The sequence below is a fragment of the Oryx dammah genome, unplaced genomic scaffold, assembly GCF_014754425.2.
Source record: "Oryx dammah isolate SB20612 unplaced genomic scaffold, SCBI_Odam_1.1 HiC_scaffold_28, whole genome shotgun sequence".
NCBI lineage: Eukaryota > Metazoa > Chordata > Mammalia > Artiodactyla > Bovidae > Oryx > Oryx dammah.
The window spans coordinates 87,167,493-87,184,574 of record NW_024070212.1 but is presented as its reverse complement, the minus strand read 5'-3'; the positions used below and the strand labels follow the sequence as shown (position 1 = coordinate 87,184,574).

At 42.4% G+C, this 17,082-nt stretch overlaps 1 protein-coding gene across 2 annotated transcripts in view; it reads left to right on the top strand.

Moving 5' to 3' along the window:
• The window catches only part of C8A (complement C8 alpha chain), a 78,696-nt gene that overhangs the window by 15,193 nt on the left and 46,421 nt on the right, over nucleotides 1–17,082 (top strand). For both annotated transcript variants that reach the window (XM_040231051.1, XM_040231052.1), the window contains exons 2-5: nucleotides 1,122–1,224; nucleotides 6,883–7,027; nucleotides 8,407–8,554; nucleotides 14,113–14,302. In XM_040231051.1, the coding sequence (XP_040086985.1) occupies nucleotides 1,122–1,224; nucleotides 6,883–7,027; nucleotides 8,407–8,554; nucleotides 14,113–14,302 (586 nt within the window). The remainder of the gene's footprint in view (nucleotides 1–1,121; nucleotides 1,225–6,882; nucleotides 7,028–8,406; nucleotides 8,555–14,112; nucleotides 14,303–17,082) is intronic.

Genomic DNA, 17,082 nt, shown 5'->3' with positions numbered 1-17,082 from the left:
AGTGAAATAAGCCAGGCAGAAAGGAGGCAATACTGCAGGTATATGTGGGAATCTAAAGAAAAGTCTAACTCCTAGAACCAGAGATAGAATAGAGGGGATTGGGGCGAGAGCAACATGGGCAGAGGTTGGTCACAGGATACAAACCTTCTGTCATAGTGATAGCTTATGGTGAAGGATGTCGGATTCATGATCTCCGAAGAAGGTTTAGCTTTGGGATAAGGGACCAGGCTTGATCACTCAAGAGCGTTTGTGTAGCAGAGTTTTATTAAAGTGAAAAAGGGACAGCAAAGCTTCTGACATAGACATCAGAAAGGGAGCAGACAGTGCCCCCCTCGCTAGTCTAAGTAAGGGAGTTATATACATTTTAAATTAGTTATTACAATAAATCAAAAGAAAGTCCCAAGGTTGTAAAGATCTTGCTAGACCCACTCCCATAATTTTAAGATAACAGGATTAGCCAGAAGGTTTTCAGGAAGGAGAAACTGTCCTCAAGCAGAATACACTGTTGTTATATAATCCTTAGTACAGAGTTTAAACTGAGTTGTTTGTTGTGTAATCATCAGAAAAAAACTATGTGACTAAGACTAAGGAATGTAAAGAGGAAAAAAGAAAGATGTTTGTCCCTTCCTCCTCCTTGAGAATTCCAGACCCCATCTCCACTTTGAGAGCCCCAGACCACTTTCTCCTCCTCAGGGACCCCGGACTTCTTATCAGCCTGCCTGGGATTGACTCTCTGAATTCCCAGGATGAAAAGTTCTGGGTTTCTAGCGTGCAGCATGGTGATTAGAGTTAGTAATAGCATAGTGTACACTTGGAATTTGCTAAGAGAGTAAGTCTGAAATGTCTTAGCACACCAAAAAAGGAAAAAAAGGTAATTATGGGAGGTAAGGTATATGTTTCACAATGTATGTGTATATCAAACTATCACACCCGTCATCATAAATATACTATACAATTTTTTATCAATTATGCCTCAATAAAGCTGGGGAAAAATTCAGCATCTGTTTACATATTATTAAGATGCCATCATATTAAAACACCTTTTCACATTTATAATTACAGAAATTAAAATGATCATGACAAAAAATTAAAAACTGAATCGAAGTCCTCCGTCTCTTTAGGAGAGTCAGTCGAGCTGTTGAGAGTTTCACCCCGATAGCTGTCTCCTGCCAGCTGGACAACTGGGCAGAGTGGACAGACTGCTTTCCATGCCAGGACAAAAAGGTAAGACCAATTCTGGAGCATTTAGCATTTGAATTGTGTAGTATGCATCCAAATGGGATAAGCAGTTGGCACTATAAATCTAGAAGTCTGGGGAGAAAATGGGTCTAGAAATAGGTATTCAGAAGCCATAAACACATGACGGTGGAGCATATTTCTGCTTCTTCTGATTTTGTCTGTAAGGCATTTGGATGAGGCTACACAGACATGTATGTTATGGCTTAGATGGAAAAAAGTAGCCTTCCAGACATGGGCACACTGATACCCACTGGCCCCTCTGGGTCTTGGCCAACCTACTGCGCTCTAGTGAGAGTCATCTGGAGGGACCAATGACTTGGGAACAAATGCCAAGCTGTCCATGACCTATGGAAAACTGAGATAAACCAAAACGTGCCACACAGGGTGTTTCTGAGGATTTCACTTTCATGCACTGAAAAAGGCTGACATGTCCAATGAACAGATGTATATCTATCTTGCCCACATAAGTGGTTTTAATTGGTCCAAAATGATTGCTAAACTCAGTAGCATAAGGGGGATGTTGGGTGCACTCTGCTCTGGCAGGGAAAAGTATTACAGCTCTGTCTTTGCTCAGAATCACTGGCCTATCATGATAGTAAAAAGACTACCTTCTATTCTGTTTTCTTAGTATTTGAAAATCTCTGCAGATAACACACACCTTCACTGGATACAGGGGTGGGTATACACCCCCTTACGTGGTACACCACTGCCTCAGCCTTCTCTACTAGCCTGTTGCTGTCAAGCCTGTGTTTCAGCTTTGATTGAACAGCTTAGATTCTGGTTTGCACCTTATTTGCTGTGTTACTTTGGACATATCTTTTACCTTCTCTGTGCCTCTGATTCCTAATCTATAAGTAGGAACAGTATGTACATTATAGAGTTTTTGAGAACATCAAATGAATAATGCATACAAAAGCGCTTTTCATGGCATCTGGTGCACAGTGGAAGTGAAAGTCACTCAGTTGTGTCTGACTCTTTGTGACCCCAAGGACTATACAGTCCATGGAATTCTCAAGGCCAGAATACTGGAGTGGGTTAGCTGTTCTCTTCTCCAGAGGATCTTCCCAACCCAGGGATCGAACCCAGGTCTCCCACATTGCAGAAGGATTCTTTACTGGCTGAGTCACCAGGGCACATAGCAAGTGTTCAATAAATGTGAGCGGTTTTACATCCTTTCTGTGTCCTCCTCTCTACCCCTACTCCCTCTGCCTCGAATCAAGCCCTGCTCTTTTCTCATTTGACCTCTTACAGACTCTGCGGATGGTTCTCCTGCCTCCAGCCCCCTCCTCAGTGAGACAGGAAAGTGCTCTGGGAAGATCTGATGACAGTGGTGGAAACACCATCTCAGTTCAGTTCAGTCGCTCAGTCGTGTCCGACTCTTTGCAACCTCATGAATCGCAGCACGCCAGGCCTCCCTGTCCATCACCAACACCATTTGGACCTAGTTTATTCAATTCTGAAGTCTAAAATTTATGATCTTGCCTCTCCCACCTCTGGGTATGCCAAAGAATTTTAGGCATTCCGTTTAAAAATATCTGTCCCCCAATTCTCATTCTGCTTTGACATTCTGGATTAATTTTCTGAATCTGCTGTGATAAATACCACAAACTGGGTGGCTTAGAACAGCAGAAATGTATTCTCACACAGTTCTGGAGGCCAGAAGTCGGCAATCGAGCTGTCAGTAGAGTCAGGCTCTCTCTGGAAGCTTCAGAGGAGAAGGCTGTTCTTTGCTTCTTCCAGTTTCTGGGGGCTGCTTGCTCCAATCTCTGCTCCTCTGTCTGCCTCACTCCCTCCCCTCTGTGTGTTTCCCTTATGTGTATAAGTGAAATCCCCCTCTGCCTTCCTCTTACAAGGACACTGTGATGCCATTCAGAGTCCACCTGGATAATCCAGAGTAATTTTTCCAAATTAATGATGTCTGCAAAGATCCTTTCCCCAAATAAGGTAACATTTACTACTTTCAAGGATTAGGATTTGATTTCTTTGCGTGGCCATTATTCAACCTATTATACATTGAAATAACATCCTAAAGCTACATTTTTCTCTTGTTTTACAGTTTAGATAGCAGATAGCACAGGTGACTGACTTACAGTTTACATCAGCATTGATTACTTTCTTAGTGATTCAAAAAGTCGTGTCTTTAAGGGAATTCTTAAAATGATTCTGTTAACTATTTTATTGAAAGGCCATCTGAGTTTCTTTTTATTAATATGTTTCTTCCTCTCAAAATCTCCCAAAGATGTGCATTTCTGAAAAGAAACATTGTCTACTAGGTAGTAAAGAAAATTATGTCTTAATGATACCAACCATGGGCAATGGCACCGAGAAGTCCCTGGGGGAGTATCCTTATCAACCTGTCTGCAATACAATTTCTTTATTATTTGATAACAACCTAGAAACTAGGGAGTGGGTGGGAATGAACCTGATGCCTGCACCAGCATTCCAAGTATAGAAACCACAGAAAGGATGTTAATGACAATAATAGTGGCCATTTATTAAATAATTTCTGTAGACCAAGGACTATGCTAATGCTTTAAATAAATCATCTTCTTATTTGACTTTGGCAGCCAGTAGTGTGTGATAGACACCGTCCTACCCTTTACTTAGGTTGCCCATTAAGAATGCAGCAGAGCCTCAATTTAAAATCTGGCCAGTCTGATTCCAAAATGCCCATGAATCTGAACTGTATGCCTCTCCTGGAGCTATATGGAGAGTAGTGAGTGATATTAGTGGTTACCTAATCCAATACCTTCTCAGTCATAATTGTTCCAGAGTAATCCAACAGCTACAAGGATGATGACAAAGTTGACAGCTCTTATTACTGGGCACACACCAGAATGGAACAGAGAGCTGATGTCTTTACCTATGTGACCACTAATCTTCAGAACACTCTCAGATCTCTCTCATGTTATGGATGAGAACACCGAGGGGCAGACGAATTAAGGAATTTATCCAGTGACACACACACTGTGAGTTGCAGAACTGGAATTCTAACCCAGTTTAAGATGGGATCATTAATAGAATGTAACCTCCTAGACTTGTGAGAATTAAGTGAGATGAACAAGGTAGAGGGACTTTCGTGTTGGTCCAGTGGCTCAGATTCCACACTCCCGGTGCACGGGACCCAGGTCTGATTCCTGATCAGGGAACGAGAGGGCTTCCCAGGTGGTGCTAGAACCTGCCTGCCAATGCAGGAGACATAAGAGACACAGGTTCAATCCCTGGGTGGAGAAGATCCCCTGGAAGAGGCATGACAACCCATTCCAGTATCTTGCCTGGAGAATCCTATGGACAGCAGAGTCAGTCATGACTAGTGACTTAGCCCTCACGCATGCGCACAGGAAACTAGATCCCACATGCCACGAACTGAGAGCTTGCATGCCTCAACTAAAGATCCCATATGCTGCTACGGAGACCAGGCACAGCCAAATAAATAAATACTAATATTTTTTAAGAGAATGTAAAGTGTTTAGCCAATAGTAAGCACTCAATAGCTGGTAGCCACCACCACCATCATCAACACATAGGTAACTGCAGGTCTCATAACTGATGAAGGTTTTTAAGGGCAAGGAAGAGAAGAGCACTGGCTCTATATTGGTATGACAAGCTCTCTTGTATTTACTGCATTGTGGAACAAGAATGTGGGTAGACACGGAAAATATCTTCTATTCCCACATTGACCATTAATTATAATCTCTTCCCACCAAGTTTACAGATCTGCCATCGCTGTTATTAAGTGACAGGCATGAAAGGCAGATGGACTGGTTGGAACCTCACTTCTTTTTGCTACAACTGCCTCTTTGCTAGGGAGCAGTCAGGTAGGCAGAAGTGAGCAAGATGAAAGAGAAGGGAAGTCACATTGCTTTGCACTCATCCCTGGAAGCATCTGGAAAAGGCTGCATTGATAATGGTAATGATGTAGAAATTTCTGCTTATTAAGTACCAATGATATGCAAGGCACAAGGCTACATGGTCTCAGACCTCTAGCTTAGCTCTCACAAAACCCTTTTGAGCTAAGGTATCATCACAACCACTTTACATATTAGACAACAGACGCTCAGAAAAGATAAGTGGCTTGCTCCTGGGCAGTTGGTAAGTGAATCTGGGGTTTGAACCCAAGTGGGTCTAATTTTGGGCTAATTTCATGCCTGTGCTCTTCCAACTATAGGACACAAGTGGAGGAATCATTAGTAGTTATGATTAGTGAATCAACTAGGTCAACCACCTCATTTTACAGATTTGGTAACTGAGGCAGAAAGTACCAGGCACTGATACTGTACACAGTGAGTCAGGGGTAGATTCAAGTCAGGAACTCAATTCTCTTGCTTTTCAAGACATTGCCTTCCTAGCCTGTGGGCTGAGCCAGTATAAGAGGCAGCAGAAAATATGGTGCTGACTGACACTCTGTATGAAGCTCTCTCTACCCCCATGTTCTGTGTTGTTATATGTTTTCATCTCATCAACTAGGCTCTGAGCTTCTCAAAGACAGGGATGGAACTTCAATTTCTTGGAATATCTTACTGTTCAGCTTCCTCCTTTTACACTAGTACCTCATACTGTACACCCTATAGAAAATGGTAACATAAAAACACTGAGCCCAAGATTGGTATGCATTTTATTCTTTCTATCCTTCCTTCAGTAAGTATTTATTAATCTGCCATCAAAGCTGGACACAGAGGCTCAGATGGTGTCTTCAGAGCTCTCTTTGTCTCTCGACCTCTTGCATGGGCTCTTTCTACCTCGTAGGCAACATGATCACTTGATACCAGGCAACTTCAGCTAAAAACGAACTGTCTTTTCCAAAAGTTCTGAAAGAAAATTCCCAGAGAGGACTATGATTGCCATAAGGCTGAGTCATGAACCAATCATGGCGACTTGGCAGATATGGGGCCCTGGTTTCCCTGCCTCATTCTTATCCACACAACCCTGTGACTAAGGGGGTGACATCACCCCTACCTGAATAAATGAGATATGTCACAAGGAAAGAGGAGATGCCATGAGCAGAAAAAATTTTACAAAGGAGAAGCAATAAACATCTTCTAAAAGTGCCTCCCATGCAATGCATCATAGATCAAATGCTAAGTATATGAAGCCAAATAAGACAGTAAGAAATAAAGTAAGTAGTAGAAGTAAAGTAAAAAGTAGGTCCTCCCTTTGGCAGCCCTAACCCCATATGAAAATTGTTCCTAAAATAAGGAGATAGGTAAAGAAAGAAGTAGACAATAACAACCTTGTATGACAAGTGCTAGGAGAGAGGGTTCATAGGGAACTGAGAATATATAACTGAGTTATAGAAGTTTTTTTCCCAAGAAGGCAGACCATGAGTCTTGAAAGATGAATAGGTACTAGCTGGTACTTTCAGAAAGAGAAGATGGAGGTCCTTCCTGACAAGGAGGAAGACCCTAGAAATACCTAGTCCAAACTTCTCATTTGATGTTTGGAGGCCCTAATTCAATATTCCAGCTGATGACAACCTCTGGTTGAACATCACCATTTATGATTATTCATCCCCTCAAAAGACAGCTTTGCAGGGAGCTCTCAATCATTAAGACAGTCATTCCTTATGTCGAGCTGAGACCTGCCTGCACCAATCTCGGTTGATTGATAAGACAATGAATGTGTCTGTTTCCAAATCTGATTTAGTACAGATACCGGAGCCTCTTGCAGCCAAACAAATTTGGGGGAACCATCTGCAGTGGGAATGTCTGGGACCAAGCCAGCTGTCACAGTCCCACAGCTTGTCTGAGTCAAGCACAGTGTGGACAGGATTTCCAGTGTAAGGAGACAGGTGAGTAGCATCTCAGCAGGATAACAGCTGTGCCTGTCAAACTTAATGTACAAAACAGTTCTCCAGGAGCTTGTTAGAATGTAGAACTCCACAGCCTTGGAAGTTATCATTCTGGAAGTTTTGGATGGGACCTAGGAACCTGAATTTGAAGCCAAGCCAGCAATCCAAGTAATCTTGATGCAAGTTTTTGGGAACATATGTTGATTTTAAAGAGGTACAATTCACACATCCATCCATTCATTGAATAAATATTAATTGAGTGCATATGATGACCAAGTAATGTACTACCTGCTGGTGATGCAGAGATTAAAAAATTCATGTGCTTGACCCTCAGTACTCCTAGACTCTTTGGGAGACAGACCAATAAGCCATCAATGACAATATCCTGTGATAGCCAGTGTAATGAGTGTATGTATAGTGTCCAATGTACAGATTCTCTGGCAGGGGGTACCTAAATCTGCTTTGGAGAGTCAGGGCAGGCTTCAACACGGTACTTGAACTGAGGCTTAGAAAATGAACAAGTTTGCTAATAGACAAGATGTACAAAAGCACAAGGGTTTAGGAACTTGCAATCATCCCAAAATAAGTGCTCTGGGAAGAGAGGCAGGGGACGGGCCAGGTTTTTAACTGGGGACCACATAGTGGCATTTGGAGACAGAGGAATGGGGAGACTCTGGAGGGTGCAGAGCATTTTAGACCCCTGGGGATGTGATGTGGAGACTGAATAGAGAGGAGGAGCCTGGGGCAGGGTCTGAGCTGAGGGTCTGCAGGTGGGAGACAGCGAGGCTGGGAGGAGGGTGGAGGTAGTGAGGATTAAAGGAGGATTTGGGACAGCACCGAGGACTGAAGGGCTGTTTCATAGATTAAACAGATCCAGTGGTCATGTATGGATGTGAGGGTTGGACTATAAAGAAAGCTGAGCATCAAGGAATGGATGCCTTTGAACTGTGGTGTTGGAGAAGACTCCTGAGAGTCCCTTGGACTGCAAGGAGATCCAACCAGTCAATCCTAAAGGAAATCAGCCCTGAATATTCATTGGAAGGACTGATGTTGAAGCTGAAACTCCAGTACTTTGGCCACCTGATGCGAAGAGCTGACTTTGAAAAGACCCTGGGAAAGATTGAAGGCGGGAGGAGAAGGGGACAACAGAGGATGAGATGGTTGGATAGCATCACTGACTCAATGGACAGGAGTTTGAGTAAACTCTGGGAGTTGGTGACGGACAGGGAGGCCTGGCGTGCTGCATGCAGTCCATGGGGTCGAAAAGAGTCGGACACGACTGAGCGACTGAACTGAACTGAACTGAACTGATATGGATCATGAGGGAGGGGGAGGAGTCCTGGAGGCTCTAGAAGCATCCACTGCCTCTCCTTGCTCAGGTCGCTGCCTGAAACGCCACCTGGTGTGTAATGGAGACCAGGACTGCCTGGATGGCTCTGATGAGGATGACTGTGAAGACTTCAGGATTCCGGAAAATGACTGCAGCCAGTATGACCCAATTCCAGGATCAGAGAGGGCGACCTTGGGGTGAGTCACTGCCCGCTGGCTCTGTGAGTCTCGGGCATGATCTCTCATCAGTCGTGAGTATTGGTTTCAGGGAAACAAGAGGGTCTTTGGGAGGAATTCCTCTAGAGTGCACCCTGAGAGGCCACTGTCCCTCTAGTGCCTTAGTTCATTCAGGCTGCTCCAACAAGCTACCGCACACTGGGTGACCTATAAACAACAGAAATTTATTTCTCAGACTTCTGCCGCTGCAAGTCTGAGGTCAGGGTGCCAGCCTGGCCAGGTGAGGGTGTTCTTTCAGTTAGCAGTCTTCTTGCTGTGTCCTCCCATGGTGGAAGGGATCAGGGTGCCCTGTGGGTTTCCTCTGTAAGAGTAGTAGCTCCATTCATGAGGGGTCCACCCTGATGACCAAAGCACCTCCCAAAGGTCTCCGTCTATATACCACCACATGCGGGGTTAGAGTTTTAGCATGTGAATTTGGGAGGGGCACAAAGTTCAGTCCATAGCAGGTGACTTGCTCAGTCCTGTTTACATGACATAGCCCCTGTTTTCGCCCCTATGTCTCTATCCGCATATCCTTATTTCACCCTTTCCCACTCTACTGCTCTTTCCTCTTGCCCCAATTCCATTTCCAAGGCCCATTTATGAAGCTACATTTTCTACGAAGGCTTCCAATATTCCCCCAAATAACTCTTCTCTAAGTGCACTTTCCAGTAGCCTTATTCATACTCTGCTCTGCACTGTAGTTGCTGATACAACCAAGGCCAACATAGTGACACAAGAAATGGACTTTAAGGTGAGACACAGTGGAGCTTGAATCTCCACTTTGCGACTGCTGACTTATACCTCTCAGGACACATTTTTGTTTTTTTTTTTATCTGTTGAGATCCAATCATCCTTGATTCTAACTTTACTTCATTGTATACCTTATGTTTAGGTTCAAACCCACCCACACAACACTCACTTTTCTTCTGAGATTTCATAAAGTTAGTTCCTTCTTTCTGGAATATCCTTCCCTATATTCCTATCTGGTTACCTTTTTACCTAGTGTTATGCACTGAATTGCATCCCCCTAAAATTCATATGTGGAAGCCCTAACACCTATGTGATTATATTTAGAGATAGGTTTAGATATATATATTAGATATATAATCTCTAAATATATTTAGAGATTATATTTAGAGATACCTTTACAGAGGTAATTAGGGTCAAATGAGGTCATAAGGGTGGGGCCCTAATCCAATAGGACTGGTATACTTATATGAGGAAGAAAAGACACCAGAGAGCTCTCTCTCACCGCATGCACAGAGAAGGCACCATGTGAGGACATGGTGAGAAGGTGGCTATCTGCAACCCAGGAAGAGAGGCCTTATCAGAAACCAACCCTGATGGTACCTTTCTCCTAGACTTCCAGCTTCCAGAACTGAGAGAACATAAATTTGTCAAAATTCTTTGAGTCACTCAGACTGGGGTATTGTTTTGGGTGTATTTTGCTATGATAGCTCAGTTAAGACACCCAGGCATCATCTCCTCTAGCTGGTCTTTTTGACACCCCCTCTCCTCCTCTCAATGCTGCTTAGGCTGACTTAGTCCCCTCCCACTGCTCCTAGCATCCCTGTGTGTCCTCCCCTCTCAGCGCTTAGCCAACAGGGCAGAGACATCTGTTTCCCAGGCTGAGGGATCCCTCATCATCTCTGCTTCTCCAGCACCCAGACCAGGGCTGAGCTTATAGGGACACATGGCGTTGCTAGTCTTTGCTTTGGGCCTTGTCCCCTAACTTGAACATAAACTCTTTGAGGGCAGAGGCTGCTCTGATTCATGTTTTTCATCTCCTCAGCCTCTGTATCAGAGCTTTTCCTAGAACAGTCTGTCACTGAGTATTGATTGCAGTGAGACAAATCAATAGGAGCAGCTGGATCTTTACAGACGAGGAGACAGAGAGAGGTAGTGATCATCACACAGCAGCTGGGCCATGTGGCAGCCCACTCCCAGTCACGTGTGGGTTCTGTGACATGCAGCGCTCATTCACTGTGCTTTAATCATCTTCAGATCACAGCCCACCTACCAGATAGGGCAGAATCCTGTAAGTGCCTGTGGCCACGCACACATGAAAAGATGAACAAGTATTTGTTTCTTTTTGACCAATAATATTAATTTTCTGGGACTGCCATAACAAAATGCCACGAACTAGTGGCTTAAAGCAATAAAAACTTTCTTCTCAGGAGGCTAGAAACCTGGGATGAAGGCAGGACTGCTTTTCCTGAGGCCTCCCTCCATGGCTGCTGAATGGCCGTCTTCTCCCAGGTCCTCACAGTGTCTTCCCTCTGCCCACGGCTGTGCCCTAACTTCCTCTTCTTGTAAGGACACCAGTCATATTGGATTAGGGCCTTCCCTAACAAGCTCATTCTACCTCAGTTGCCGTGTTAAGGATCCTATCACCAAAATACTGTAAATTTCTGAGGTTTGGGGAGTCAGGACTTCAACATCTGAATATCGGGAGGGCCTATTTCAGGCTCTACCACCAAAATCTTGATTTTGAAAGTGACTATGGGATGCAAAGAGTATGAGCATGAAATACTGAGGTGCTGACTTGGAAAACGACTACCTCCTTATTGACAAAAAGATCTCAGACCATGACCCTGATCTCATGTGATTTGATCAGGAGAATTTCAAATATATTAATACTTGTAGGGTAGAGTACTTTGCTCACACTGAACACTGAAAACAGCAGAAAGGGGCCACCTCCACTCCCAACAGCTGACATTATGGTGGTTTTTCCATTCATCTATAAGATCTTAGAGGCCTTTCCTGATATTTTAATTTTTTCTTATTTAGGCATTTCCCAGTTTTTAATTTTTATTTATTGTTACAAAAGTAATAACTATTTGAGGTAAAAACTGAACTTTTTCCGTCACTGTCCTTAACCTTGTCCCACCCACTTACCCTCTCTCTCTTCCTTCCCTGGAGCTGACCCTTGTTAAGTTGGGACTTCCCAATCATGTGAAAATGCACTGCCAACATACACTGTATGGAAAGAATTCAATTAAATGTACTGTGCATTATAGGCATACGTATATTTTATATAAATATGATTAGACTATACATACTGCCCACAACTTGTTTTCACTTAATATTTTGAAGATTTCCTACCATATCGTCTATTGTCTTTTTCTAAGCAACAATGTAGTATTCCATAACAAGGATCAGCAAATCATGGCCTAGGTGCAAAATTCAGCCTGCAGTCTGTTTTTAAATAAAGTTTTATTGAAACACAGCTTTTGCCCTACAGTGGAAGAGTTGAGTAGTTGCAGCATAAATCTACACAACCTGCAAGGCCTAAATTATTTACTATATGGACCTTTGTAAAAAGAATTTAAAAAAAAAAGAAAAACAAAACAATTTCCCAATTCTTCAGTGTAACTGTATGATAATTAAATTACTTCCTATGGAACTGAAAGATAATTAGATTATTTTCCCCTTTTCCCTTTCATAAACAGTGCTACAATGAACATTTTCATATATATAATTTTGTACACATGTATGAATATTTCTGCAGAAGAAGTTTCCAAAAAGTGGAATTTCTCTCTTTTTATTCCCACCAGGGCTTCTGCAATCAGATTTTCCAAATATACATAGGCTTTACTTATGGTTAGAGATTGCAGTACAATCTTGGAGCTTATGGTTCTTTTGAGTTTTTCTTTGGTCCATTAGAGAGACTGTATTTATCAGCTATAGGCAGCAACATGTCCCATAGGTGGAAAGATAGAAATTGCAGGGTAAACAGTAAGAACCTAGATTGTAGTGTCCAAAAAATCTAGGAAAAAATCCCAGTTCTGACTATAGGCAAGTTACTTAATTTTTCTGAGCTTCAGTTTTCACATTTGCAAAATTGTTATGAGGTTGAAAGCTAATGTATACTAAATGTCTGGTAAAATGTGTATTCAATTCATCACAGCTATTATTACATCACTTCCACTAATAGGAAGAAAGAGATGGAGAAAGGAAGAGAAGAAGGAAGTTTACTTACATTGAATTTCTACTATATGCCAAGTGCTCTATAATTATCCATTTATTCTTTTGAAGCAGGTTTTATTCATAATCCTTCCCCTGCTAATTTGCCTTTGTGGTTTCTCACAAAGGAAATAAACAAACATGACGTATGCTATACCAGAGGCAAACACTGAATGCCATGGGAACACAGAGGAGGGACAATTATCTGTCCAGGATAATCAAAGGTGATACAGAGGAGGCAACATTCAAGTTGGGTCTTAAAGGCTGAACAGAAGTTTGAGATGAAAAGCAAAGCAATCATTTTATTGTCTACAACATAAGAGGCTTAGATTGTAAGGTCTTTGAACTCATAGTGAAGTTTCATGCTTTTGTTCAGTTAACTTCCTCTTTTTAAGAAATTAAAGCTGTCTTTCACCAGTTTCACATTATTTTTACCTAAATATGCTTAAACCATCCATGACCTAAAACATAGGACTTAGGCAGATAGACGTGAAACACCTTCAGAGAGGGAAGTATCAGAAAATATTTCTGGAAAGGTATTGGGCCAAGGGGAAAGAATAATTACTATCAAGTATTTTTCTGTTTTACCCTAATGCTCTCATTTAGACTTCACTAAATGACACTTTTACTATTCTGTTCTTCAAATGAGGAAAATGATCTTCAGGAAGTTTGTAGAAACTTTCTGCGAAGTCACACAGCTAGTAAATGACAGAGCCAGAAATTAACCAGGTGTCTCCCTGACTTCTGGAGAAGGAAATGGCAACCTACTCCAGCATTCTTGCCTGGAGAATCCCATTGGACAGAGGAGCCTGGTGGGCAATACCGTCCATGGGGTCGCAAAGAGTCAGATATGACTTAGCGACTCAACTCCCTGACTTCACACTGTTTCTCCATGCTGCCTAGAAGACTAGAGCCTTTCTGAGGATTAGATCATCAGCTTACCACTATGAACTATACTAATATTTCAAAGTTAGTTTTTAGCAGCAGAACTTCTTCTGAAATAATACTAACAAAAACCAGCAACATTTTTTAAATATTTCATATGAGTACTATTATGATTCCTTTACTTGTTTTCACCCCTGCTTAACTCTGTGAGGGCAGTAGTATTAGCTGTTCTGTTTTGTTTTTTACAAACGACTAAGCTGAAACACAGAGAGATTAAATGATCTGCCCAAGGTCAATCACACAGCTAGATGTGGGAGAGACAGGAAACAGGTCTGGCTGTCTAGTTCCTGGGCTCAGAATTTTGATAATCATGCATATTCTTCTTCAGTTTACTCAACAAATATTTAGGAGGGCCTCCTATGTGGGAGCCCTGTCCTAGGTGCTGAATGACGTTGTCTAGCTGATCTGGTTTAAGGGAAGGTGGGGGCTCAAGCCCAGCCCACTTGGTTTCCCACCTTTACCCAAAATGGCCCATAAGGTACTTCAAGGAAACCTAATGCCTCACATAACTCAGTTGGAGAAACACTGCTCAGCCTACCAGTTACATCAACGTGCAGAGGAGATTTTGTGTTATTCTTTGCTTTTCCAGTGCTCTCTCTTAGAAGCTGCTTTCCTTTTCAATTTAGGTATAATATCCTGACCCAGGAAGAAACTCAGAATGTGTATGATGCCAGGTACTACGGGGGCCAGTGTGAGACTGTATACAATGGGGAATGGAGGGAGCTTCAGTATGACCCCGCCTGTGAGCGTCTCTACTATGGAGATGATGATAAGTACTTCCGGAAACCCTACAATTTCCTGAAATATCACTTTGAAGTAAGTCTGAACGGGGTGCTCACAGGCCACTGTGGCAGGGAGGCATGGAGGGGAAGTCTATTGGTGAAGATAGGATGACTTGCTTTGGAAGATTTTACTTCCTATAGGGCTTGCTGGTGGCTGAAGCTCCCAATGCACCTGCTCCCACACATGCTCAGGGCTAAAGAGTCAAGGTCAGGGCCAGGCAGCCTCTGTAAATGGGACCGTACTGTAAATGGGACCACCTCCGCTAGATCTCGGTTCTGGTCCTAAAGTAGTGAAATAGACTGAGGCCCTATTTTCTGGGCTGCTAGTCAGAAGCCCTATTTCCAGGTTTTGACACTATTAGAACAGATGTATATCAGACCTTGAGCAGCTCACTGTCCCTCCCCAGGCTCAGGTTCCTAAGATGTAAAGTGGGGGCAAGATAGGAGGTGGCTGTGGGTCCTGAGACCTGCGCCCCTGCTTCCCCAAGGGCAGGTCTTCACTGATGACCTTCATCTCTTGGCTTTCTGTACATGATTTTGTTGGAAGAAAAGGTTCTGCTATCAAAAAGTGCTTGAAAACTGCTAAGGTTTCCTAAGATTCTCCACATCTTTAAAATTCTGCAGTCTCCTGGTTGCCATGGAGCTCACAGTCAGCTCCAGGGCCTGCTCCTAACCATTCATTTCTCTGCCCCTCACCCTGTGGGTGAGCCATCTACACAGCACACCTCACTGCAGGCTTACCAAGTGTCCCCTCCTACGTTCACACAAATTCTCCCACTGAATCCTCATTACAAGACAGTGGAACAGATATTACCATTGACCCATTTTAGATATTAAAGACAATCTCTTTAACAAGCGGTGCCGGGAAAACTGGTCAACTACTTGTAAAAGAATGAAACTAGAACACTTTCTAACACCATACACAAAAATAAACTCAAAATGGATTAAAGATCTAAACGTAAGACCAGAAACTATAAAACTCCTAGAGGAGAACATAGGCAAAACACTATTCGACATAAATCACAGCAGGATCCTCTAGGATCCACCAACCAGAATACTGGAAATAAAAGCAAAAATAAACAAATGGGATCTAATTAAAATTAAAAGCTTCTGCACAACAAAGGAAACTATAAGCAAGGTGAAAAGACAGCCTTCGGAATGGGAGAAAATAATAGCAAATGAAGCAACTGACAAACAACTGATCTCAAAAATATACAAGCAACTCCTGCAGCTCAATTCCAGAAAAATAAACGACCCAATCAAAAAATGGGTCAAAGAACTAAATAGACATTTTTCCAAAGAAGACATACAGATGGCTAACAAACACATGAAAAGATGCTCAGCATCACTCTTTATCAGAGAAATGCAAATCAAGACCACAATGAGGTACCATTTCACGCCAGTCAGAATGGCTGTGATCCAAAAGTCTACAAGCAATAAATGCTGGAGAGGGTGTGGAGAAAAGGGAACCCTCTTACACTGTTTGTGGGAATGCAAACTAGTACAGCCACTATGGAGAACAGTGTGGAGATTCCTTAAAAAACTGGAAATAGAACTGCCTTATGACCCAGCAATCCCACTGCTGGGCATACACACTGAGGAAACCAGAATTGAAAGAGACACGTGTACCCCAGTGTTCATCGCAGCACTGTTTATAATAGCCAGGACATGGAAGCAACCTAGATGTCCATCAGCAGATGAATGGATAAGAAAGCTGTGGTACATATACACAATGGAGTATTACTCAGCCATTAAAAAGAATACATTTGAATCAGTTCTAATGAGGTGGATGAAACTGGAGCCGATTATACAGAGTGAAGTAAGCCAGAAAAAAAAAAAACCACCAATACAGTATACTAACACATATATATGGAATTTAGAAAGATGGTAATGATAACCCTGTATGTGAGACAGCAAAAGAGACACAGATGTATAGAACAGACTTTTGGACTCTGTGGGAGAGGGAGAGGGTGGGATGATGTGGGAGAATGGCATTGAAACATGTATACTATCATGTAAGAAATGAATCACCAGTCTAGGTTTGATACAGGATACAGGATGCTTGGGGCTGGTGCACTGGGATGACCCAGAGAGATGATATGGGGACGGAGGTGGGAGCGGGGTTCAGGATTGGGAACTCATATACACCCGAGGGGGATTCATGTCAATGTATGGCAAAACCAATACAGTATTGTTAAGTAAAATAACAAAAAAAAAAAAAGAAAGAAAAAAAAAATCCCAGAGACTTAGAGGGATAAATGTCAGGCCCAATAGGTAGCAGAGACAAGATTTAAATCCAGATCTATCTGAACTAAGCCTGGCTATACAGCATTTAGAAGGGAGGCTAGATGATGCAAATTCTCTCTGTATCATATGTATTCTATCTACATTCTACCTATAGAAAGAGATGATAGGATGCCAGGACCCTGAACAATTATCTAGTCACATCCTTCACCACCCCCCCCAAGTTTCTAAAAAGAAAAATATTGACAGAGGATAAGGCTAGGCTTATGGATTCTGTTTTAAGAAGTTGCATCCCACTGTCCGCAATAGCTAAGATGTGGAAGCAAATGTCCATCAACAGAGGAATGGATGAAGAAGATGTGGTACACATATACAATAAAATATTACTCAGTCATAAAAAAAGAATGACAATGCCATTTGCAACAACATGGTTGGACCTAGACATTATCACACTAAATAAGCCAGGCAAAGATAAACATCATACGATCACTTATATGAGGAATCTAAGAAATTAATACAAATCATCTCAAGCACAAAATAATAATAGACTCGCATACATATAACACAAAC